We start from the raw sequence: 9,113 nt of genomic DNA on the forward strand, positions 1-9,113 counted from the left end.
ACCTACCTCCCTTGGCTTCAAGAGAACAACCCCAATGTACACCAGCTGAGCATCTGTCATGATTCACACCCACAAGAAAGGCCAGGATTGTGTGTGACATTCTGTAAGTGTGTTTAGTTTTCAATGGAGAAAATACAGTCACTCAGATGTAACCGGGAGAGAAGGAGAAGCAAAAAAGAGCTCACAGTAGATTTTTACATGGATTATGGGCCTGATCTAAAGCCCAGGGAAGTCAATGGAAAGACTGCCATTGACTTCAGTGGGGTTTGGAGCCACCTTATTTCAATGTATGCCTGAAATTGTGTGTGTGTGTGTGTGTGTGTGTGTGTGTGTAAATAGACAAACATACACATACTTAGTATTGTACGGGCCACTCTACCTTGAATGATCCCTTACAATGGTGGTTCTCTCATGCAGGGGTACGTGTACCTTGGGGGTACAGAAAGGTCTTCCAGGGGGTACATCAACGCATCTTGGTATTTGCCTAGTTTTACAACAGGCTACATACAAAGCAATAGTGAAGTCAGTACAAACTACATTTTCCTACAGACAATGCCTTGTTCCTACTGTTCTGCACACTATATCAGCAGTTCCCAAACTGTGGGCAAGTTCGTTTTAATGGGGTCGCCAGGGCCAGTGTTAGGCTTGCTGGGGCCCAGGGCAGAAAGCTGAAGCCTGAGTTTTTAAGTGAGGTGAAATTTGCAGCGGGACACAAGCCAAATCAGACTCCTGAAAGGGCGACAGTAGTCTGGAAAGGTTGAGAGCCACGGCCTTACAATATGTGCTAACTAACTGTGCTAAATAATCTGCTCCACTTGCATTTTGCCGTGACGCTGGGGGCACCTTTCCCAGACCTGAAGAAGACCTCTGTGTGGTTCGAAAGCTCGTCTCTCAGCAACAGAAGTTGGTCCAATAAAAGATATTACCTCCCCCACCTTGTATCTCTTTCTAATATAAACACAATTCTTCCTTTAATGCTTTATTACACAGGTCAGCCATACTATAAATCTGCAATTTCATGCACTCCTTGATATAGAGTCTGATCCAAAGCATACTGAAGTCAATGGGCTTGGGATTAGGCCCATAAACCAAGGAAAATCTATTGTGAATGGATTCCATTCCCTTTAAAATGTGGGTGCCGGTGTGTACCTTCTCCTTTTAAAACCACATACAAGGTGACACTCCTCCGCCCCCTCCATTAACAATAACTGAGGCTGGAGTAGGGGCTCCCTTACTAACTTTTAATTCTGCTGCAGACCTGGAAGGTTAAAGGGCCCACAACCGCCCGCACCACCTACCACCCTTTTCAGCCTCGGAACAGACACACAGCGAGAAACCATTGTCTAAAAACATAATTTAATATGATTTTTTTCTTGGTGGTGGTTAGATTGTTTGCCAGACTGGAACAGAGACTTGACGTTCATTACATCATCATTCACCCGAGTATTGCATGGAAAAGGAAAGAAGAAAGTTACACTTGAGCCCATACAAACAAACAAACAGCATAAGAAGAACCAGTGCATGTAATAATTCAGTCCCACTCTTCAGATCAATCAATCAATCAAGATGATAATAATAAAGCAAAATGTATCAAGACTGATAAGCTCTAACTTAGTGTGAGTGACAGTTTTACCCTGGAATCTTTTATACACTCATGGAACTAAGGTGCTGGTCAGTTTCAAGCAGCTGATCTCATGGTGTAACAAACACAAGGACAGAGATACACCAAGGGCTGGGGTGGGGGGCTCGCTTGGTTTGTTTCCACCAATCAAATGTACAAATTGAGAACGACGCGAAACTGACGGTGGCAGGGCAGTGGGTACAATGCAATCGGCCACACTTTTAATCGGGGTATAAAAGGAAGCCAGAGAAAGTGCTGTACTTATTGTTGTTGCCGCCGTGTGCTTTGCCTCCGTCCAGCTTGACGTACACCTCGTCCCCCGAGTCCAGGTGCAGCACCACGCTGTTGCTGGCATAGTCATAGTTCTGATCGGCATCCTGCGCAATGGCGCTGGCCCGCACCTGCAAACCAGCCAACCGGGGGAGGGGGGGCTCAGACGCTGCCTCCACTAGCCCCCCACATCTCACCCCTGCCCCCAAATCCTCCACACCTGCCTCTGTCCTTCCCCCTCTCACTCGCGCTCTTTCAACCCAGCTAACCCCTTCCCCTCTTTGCCCCTTTCCCTCTCTAACCTTCAACAGCCTCCTTACCTCTTTTTACCTATTTCTCTCTAACCTACCTCCTTCCCTCCCTTCACCGCCTAACCCACCACCAGCCTCCCTCACCTTTTTTCCTCCTCCCCCTCTATAACCCTCCCACTCTCTAACCCTCTTCCCCCTTTCTCTTCTCCTCGTTTAAAACCCCATCTTCTCCCTTCCCTCCTTCACCCCCTTTCACTCCCAACTCAGCTGTCCCTCTTCATCCTCCCTTTCCCCCAGGCCCTTCTTCTTGACACATATTTATTTCCTCTTCCTCTTCCACTTCCCAGATCCCCTCCTTTCCCCCGCCACACAAACATACACTTTCCTTTCGCTCACTTCTGCACATTCACATAACCCCTTCCCCCACGGTAGGCACACCGAGAGCTCCCCTTAGCACAGCCTGCCTGCCAGACAGGCCATTCACTAGACAGCGTGCAGCTGGGAAAAGTTTCCTGCACGTTTCAATCTCATTCCCCCTTGTTCCAGGTAGCGGAGTTTCTAAAGTGTACAGTAACCGTCCCCTGTAAGGCACTGACTTGTCACTTGGAGGATCCTGGAACATGGGGAGGGGTGGCCCTGCCCAGACTGACAGAGAAAAGTCGGGGCAGGAAAGAAAAGTCTGTTCTCAGAAGTGGAAAATCACTACATTGAAGGAAGGGAGGGGGTAAGAAAAAGGTCGGGTCCCCTGTGCCCCAGACTCTCCCCAGAAGCCAGTGTGGAAGGCTCTCTGAGACTATCCTGGAGCCTGTGGGGTTCCAGGCAAAGAGGGAGGGACCCAGGGTAGGGGAAAGAGTCACACACACAAGAGGGAAGGATCCAGGAAAGAGGGAGTCCTAGAGCCAGGAGGGCTACGAGACAGTGTGATGGGGCAATCTGCCAACAGGCACTGAGCAGAGGTTCCCAAGCACACAGGAGGGGACAGACATGCACAGGGCAGCAGGGACAGGATGGCAGTTCTCACAGGTTTCTGCCCATATGGTGATGCCATCCCCGTAGGAAGGTGTTGTGAGCACCGGCACAGGATGCGGGCAGGGTGTCCTGCACTGGGAGGGTGGGAGCAGGGTCCTGGGCACAGGGAGGCTGGCTGCCCTCCAAAAAGTGGCACAGGAGAGGGGTATCCAACTCTCAGTATTTATAATGATCATGCTCAGGAGGGCATCGCAGGGACAATGGGGAGACAAGTATCCTGGGAATAAGATGCCAGGGCACAAGACTGTTCCTAAGTGCCACAGGGATCCAGGCATGGGGGGAGGTGAGGATCCCAGGCCCAGTGGGTGAGGGTGCTGGTGTCCCAGCCACAGGGGAGTGATAGACCCTGGCACAGACCGAGGTTCCCAGACACAGGATATGACTGTGCCAGTGTCCCAGGCATGCGGGGTGAGAGTCCAGGGCTCAGGTGGTAAGCGTCCCAGGCACAGAGGTGTGCCAGTGCCCCAGGCACGGTAGGGTCAGAGCCCTGGGAATAGGAGGTGTGAAGATGCCGTTGTCACAGGCACAGGGTGAGGGCCCCAGGAACGGGAGTGAAGTTCCTAGGCACACGGAGTGAAGGGCCCAGGCACAGGGGAGGAGGACCCGAGCGCAGGGCTGAGGGTCCCAGCACAGGGGGAAGGGGAGGATCCTGGGGATACAAGGGTGCTGGTGTCCCAGACACATGGGGTGAGGAGCATGGGGGGAGGGTCTCAGCCCAAGGCAGAGGGTCCCAGGCACAGGGCTGAGAGTCCTGGGTATGGGAGAGTAGGGGATGGGGTGGGGAGAGGTGAAGGTCCCAGGAACATGGGGAGTCAGTGTCCTGGGCTCAGAGGGTGCGGGGCACTGGGGAGTGAGGGTCCAGAGCATTCGGTGGGGGGCATGTGGGTCCCAGCTCAGGGCTGAGGGTCCTGGTAAATGCTGAGGGTCCCAGCCCACAGCGGTGGTGTGGGGAGGGTACTGGCCCCGGGCGGAGCGGGGAAGGACTGAGGGTCCCAGCCCGGCGTGGGGGGAAGGGTCACAGGCACATGGGGTACTGGTGCCCTGGACCACTGGGGTGAGGGCATAGGTGCTGGAACTAGGGTGCTGCCGCACCCCTTGGCTGAGAGTGGTTTCCATCAGATAAAGGGTTTTTCCAGGTTGATTCAGGAGGGTCCCTGTAAAGGCAGAGGGTCCCAGGCAGGGGGCGGGGCTGAAGGTCCCAACTCGGGGCCATGGAAGTGGGGGGGGGGGGTGTGGGGCCTGGGGCTGCGGTCCCGGGGCGGGGGAAGGGGCGGCCCGGCCCAGGCTGGGGGAAGGAGGGGCCCGGCGGGCCTGGGGCGGTGGAAGGGGAGATCCCGGCCCGGGGATCCCGAGGAGGTCCCGGGGCGCTGGAGGGGGGATCCCGGGCCAGGATGGTGGAGGGCAGGGAGATCATAGCCCGGGGCTGTGGAAGGGGGAGCCGGGCCGGGTCTGTGGGGGTGGGGGGGAGCGGGGCGGTGGAAGGGGGATCCCGGCCCGGGGCTGTGGAAGGGGGGCCCGGGCCGGGGCTGTGGAAGAGGGGGCCCGGCCCGGGATGGTGGAAGGAGGGGCCAGGGGCGGTGGAGGGGGGATCCCGGCCCGGGCGGTGGAAGGGGAGATCCCGGCCCGGGGCGCTGGAGGGGGGATCCCGGGCCGGGATGGTGGAGGGCGGGGAGATCATGGCCCGGGGCTGTGGAAGGGGTATCCCGGCCCGTGCGGTGGAAGGAGGGGCCAGGGGCGGTGGAGGGGGAGCCCGGCCCGGGCGGTGGAGGGGGGATCCCGGCCCGGGCGGTGGAGGAGCCCGGGCGGTGGAGGGGCGGTGGAAGGAGGGGCCAGGGGCGGTGGAGGGGGAGCCCGGCCCGGGGCGCGGGAGGGGGGATCCCGGGCCGGGAGGGTGGAGGGCGGGGAGATCATGGCCCGGGGCTGTGGAAGGGGTATCCCGGCCCGTGCGGTGGAAGGAGGGGCCAGGGGCGGTGGAGGGGGAGCCCGGCCCGGGCGGTGGAGGGGGGATCCCGGCCCGGGCGGTGGAGGGGGAGCCCGGCCAGCCCCCAGGACCCACCTGGCCGTTCTTGCAGAGATCCGCCCACATGCTGGTGCCGTCCCCGCCGCGCATGAGGATGTGGTAGGTGAAGAAGTAGATGCCCCGCACCTGGCAGCTGAACTTGCCCGTGGCCGGCTCGTAGTGGTTGCCCAGGTTGGTCACCACGTCGTCGAACTTGAGCACCTCGTAGCCCTCGTGGGGGCTCTTCAGCCCCACGTAGAAGGCGATCCGGGGGCCGCTGAAGGCCGCGCTCAGCGCCCCGCTCACCTCCCCCGCGGCGCCCGGCCCGGGGCCGCCGCCGCCCCCTGCCGCCCCGGGCGCGCCAGCCCCGGCCCCCGCCAGCCCCGGCAGCCCCGGCTTGCCCGAGTCTCCCCGCTCTCCGGGCGGCCCTCTGGGACCGGCGGGGCTGGCTCCCCTGGCGGGCCCCGGGGCCCCGGCTTGCCCGGCCGGCCGGGCTCCCCCTTGGGCCCCGGGAGGAAGGGCGGCGGGGGGTTGGCGCTCAGGTCCTGCAGCGCCTCCACGGCGGCGGTGCTGCTGGGGCCGCCGGCCCGGGCGCTGGCGCTGGCGCTGCTATAGGGGTCGCAGATCATGCGGCAGGTGCCCATCATCTCGTAGTGCGCCGCGCTCTCCGGGGCCGCCTGCAGCAGCAGCGGGACGGCGATGAGCAGCACGAGGCCCATGGCGAGGGCCAGCCCGGCCGCGGCCAGCAGCCGCTTCCTCCTCTGCCAGAGCCGGGCAGCGAGCGCGACCAGCTCCTCCTTGCTGGGCGAGGTAATGGTGACTCAGTGGCGAAGCCTCCCTGCGGGGAGGGCAGAGAAGCGGATCAGCCCCCGGCCTGGGGCAAAGCGGCTGCCGCCCCCCCCCCACCCCCGCTGCCCCCCTCTAGCGGGGCGCCCGGGCAGCCTCAGTCCCTCGGCATCGCCCGGCCGGAGCCTGCTGCGGGGCACCTGCCAGCCAGCCCGCCCCGGGCTCTCCCGCTGGACGGGGCCACCCAGCCTGGCAACTGGAGCAGCCGCGTGGTGCGCACTGAGCGAGCCCCACCCTGGGCAGGCGGGGGGGGCACTAGCGCCCACCACCCCCCCCCCCAGCAGCCTCAGCCCTCGGGGATCCTCCCCCAGCAGCCTCAGCCCCCGGGGATCCCCGCAGCAGCCTCAGCCCTCGGGGATCCTCCCCCTAGCAGCCTCAGCCATCGGGGATCCTCCCCCGCAGCAGCCTCAGCCCCCTGGGATCCCACCGCCAGCAGCCTCAGCCCTCGGGGATCCCACCGCCAGCAGCCTCAGCCCTCGGGGATCCCCCCCTTCCCCCGCAGCGGGCAGTGCCAGGCGCCAGCGGTAACTCACGAGCGAGCGGGGCGGCGGAGCAGCTCCCAGGACGCGGGCGAACAGGTGGGGTAACTTTCCCCCAAGTGCTCAGCTCAGCCGGGCCGGGAACAGGCCCCCACCCCGCCGCCGCCTCCGCCTCCGCCTCCGGGCCGGCTCAGCAGGCAGCCAGCATCGCCGCGAGCCCCCCAACTGGTCCGCACCGGGAGGTTTTACTCGCTCCGGAGCGGTCCCCGAGAAGGGACGGGGCGAGGCTTTTCAAGCCGGTCACTCCATCCTCCCTGCCCCGCCGCGGGAGCAGCCGGCGAGGATCCACAGCGGCGCGCTGACTGCAAGCGGGGCCGGGACGCCACCTTACACACGGAGCCTGCCCGCCGCGTGATGCTCACACCTGCTAGCTGCGCCCATCATGTCCCGGCCAAGGTGACTTGCGCTCAGTGTTTGCTACGCTGTGATTTCTCTCCCCGCCGAGACAGAGGCAGCGAGTGGGGTTGCTGAGTTCAGCCTGAAATCAATTATACTCTCTAGTGGTTAAGTCAGGCTCCCCTTGGACTAAAGCCCGTGTTTGCTTGGAGAATAACTGGATCATTTCATGGGGCTTTCCCGTCATTAACTAAAACTGCGATCCTCTATTCAATACCTTTGTGCATCCCCGCGATCTCTTTCCTTTTCTTTCCTTTTCGGCTATTGACCAGGGTTTTAGAGTTTTCTGTAAACGTTTCCCCCAGATCTTTCTAGTGTTTTGTTTGCCATTCTCCCCCACATCACAGCCCTAGATCCTCCTCTCTGCCAGGATTAAGTATCTGGAAGGCAATATATTCAGCAGCTAATCAGATACGATGTTTGCTATGACAAAGTGTTCAAACTGCCTGCTGAAAGCTGATTCAAAACTGTTGACATTCATAGGAGATTAACACTATTTCCATTCACAAAATATCAAAGACAATGGTCCTGATTATTTTCTACTTAATAGAGCTACCAGAAACGGTTGGGTTATTACATTAACTACTCTCATTCCCCACAACTTCTATGCACCTTGTTCTGTTCTCACGCAGATTTTGTCTTCCAGAGTTACTTCTTTTTTTTACACCATGTGAGATCAGAAACAGGCCTAATATGTATGTGTGATTTTGCCCAGCCGGAAAACCACAAAAATATAAACCTCAAACACTGGCCTTGATTCTGTCCTTATTTACACCGGTGTAAATCAGGAGTAACTCCAGTCAATGGATTTACAATGATGGGGGATCAGAATCAGGTGTAACATTATTTATATATTTCCTTTGAGAGATGAAGGACCAGAACCCCAACTAATGTCAATCAGCACTGACTCCAAGGGAGGTATGTCAATTTACATCAGCGGAGGATCTTGCCCATAATTTGAATTGTCGAAATTTTCAAATATAGTCCCATTTTTTAAAAATTCCAATTAAACACATCATTATAGTCACAGAACAAAAGATATTAAGTCATTCATTTGTCAAACTTGAAACACAAACCCCTTAGTTTTATAAAGAGTTGCTATAAAAAAGACAATATTCATGGATCCACCAAGACAATGCTCCCCTCCAAAAGATGAGACTAAAGATCTGCTCACATTAAAGGAAATTCACTATAGTAATGACATTGGCGTGAACAGCTGTTGGAGGCACTGTACAGGGCAGGGCAGTGGCTTTCAACCTTTCCAGACGACTTCACCTCTTTCAGGAGTCTGATTTCTCTTGTGTACCCCCAAGTCTCACCTCATGTAAAAACGACTTGCTTACAACATCAGATATAAAAATACAAAACTGTCACAGCACATTATTACAAAACAATTGCTGACTTTCTCATTTTCACCATAGAATTATAAAATAACTCAATTAGAATATAAATATTGTACTTACATTTCTGTGTACGGTATATTGCACAGTATAAACAAGTCATTGTAGGAAATTTTAGTTTGTACTGACTTTGCTAGTGCTTTTTATGTAGCCTGTTGTAAAACTCAGCAAATAGATGAGTTGATGTGCCCCCAGGAAGACCTCTGTGTATCCCCAGGGATCCGCATACATCTGGTTGAGAACCACTGGGTCAATGCAATGTGGAGTTCACTGAGCTTAATTCAGCAACAATACATTTACCTCAAGGGTTTGCCCCAGTATAACTATACTGATGTAGCTACCCCCATATCAATTTCCTTAAGGGTCTAAGAGGTGACCGAAGTGCCCAGTGAAGAAACAAATGACATAGAGATGATTTTATGGTAAATACGGTAATAATTTCCCAAATTATGATTTCAGTGCAGAGAAGATGCCTAAATTGGCCCAATGCCTATCACCTGGGTCATCCCCCTTTCTACAAATTGCCATTATTTCCTTTTGCTTTTCTGACTGAATAACAATGTTGGTCATGGGCGCTCCTACATCATTAAAAGTCTATGGGGTTCTTCCCTCTGGGCAATAAGTTATGATGCTATCCACGTATCTAATGTGAGTCTGTTGGGCACCCATCCCGCAGCTGGAAGAGAAAGTAAGGGGGTTGTTTTATTGCTACATAGATTTCCTAAGGGCTAGATTTCAGCATGTCCCAATTTCTTGGTGCTG

At 56.6% G+C, this 9,113-nt stretch overlaps 1 protein-coding gene across 1 annotated transcript; it reads right to left on the reverse strand.

The window, feature by feature from the left end:
• Window positions 1–1,377: 1,377 nt before the first annotated feature.
• On the reverse strand, window positions 1,378–6,910 carry C1QL2 (complement C1q like 2). The gene is given in 4 exon segments (XM_039495195.1): window positions 1,378–2,022; window positions 5,228–5,614; window positions 5,617–6,008; window positions 6,550–6,910. Coding segments are annotated over 3 exon segments (840 nt in total). The 5' UTR covers window positions 5,890–6,008; window positions 6,550–6,910; the 3' UTR covers window positions 1,378–1,842.
• Between the last annotated feature and the right edge of the window lie 2,203 nt (window positions 6,911–9,113).

The sequence above is a fragment of the Mauremys reevesii genome, linkage group 11 (assembly GCF_016161935.1).
Source record: "Mauremys reevesii isolate NIE-2019 linkage group 11, ASM1616193v1, whole genome shotgun sequence".
NCBI classification, from domain to species: domain Eukaryota; kingdom Metazoa; phylum Chordata; order Testudines; family Geoemydidae; genus Mauremys; species Mauremys reevesii.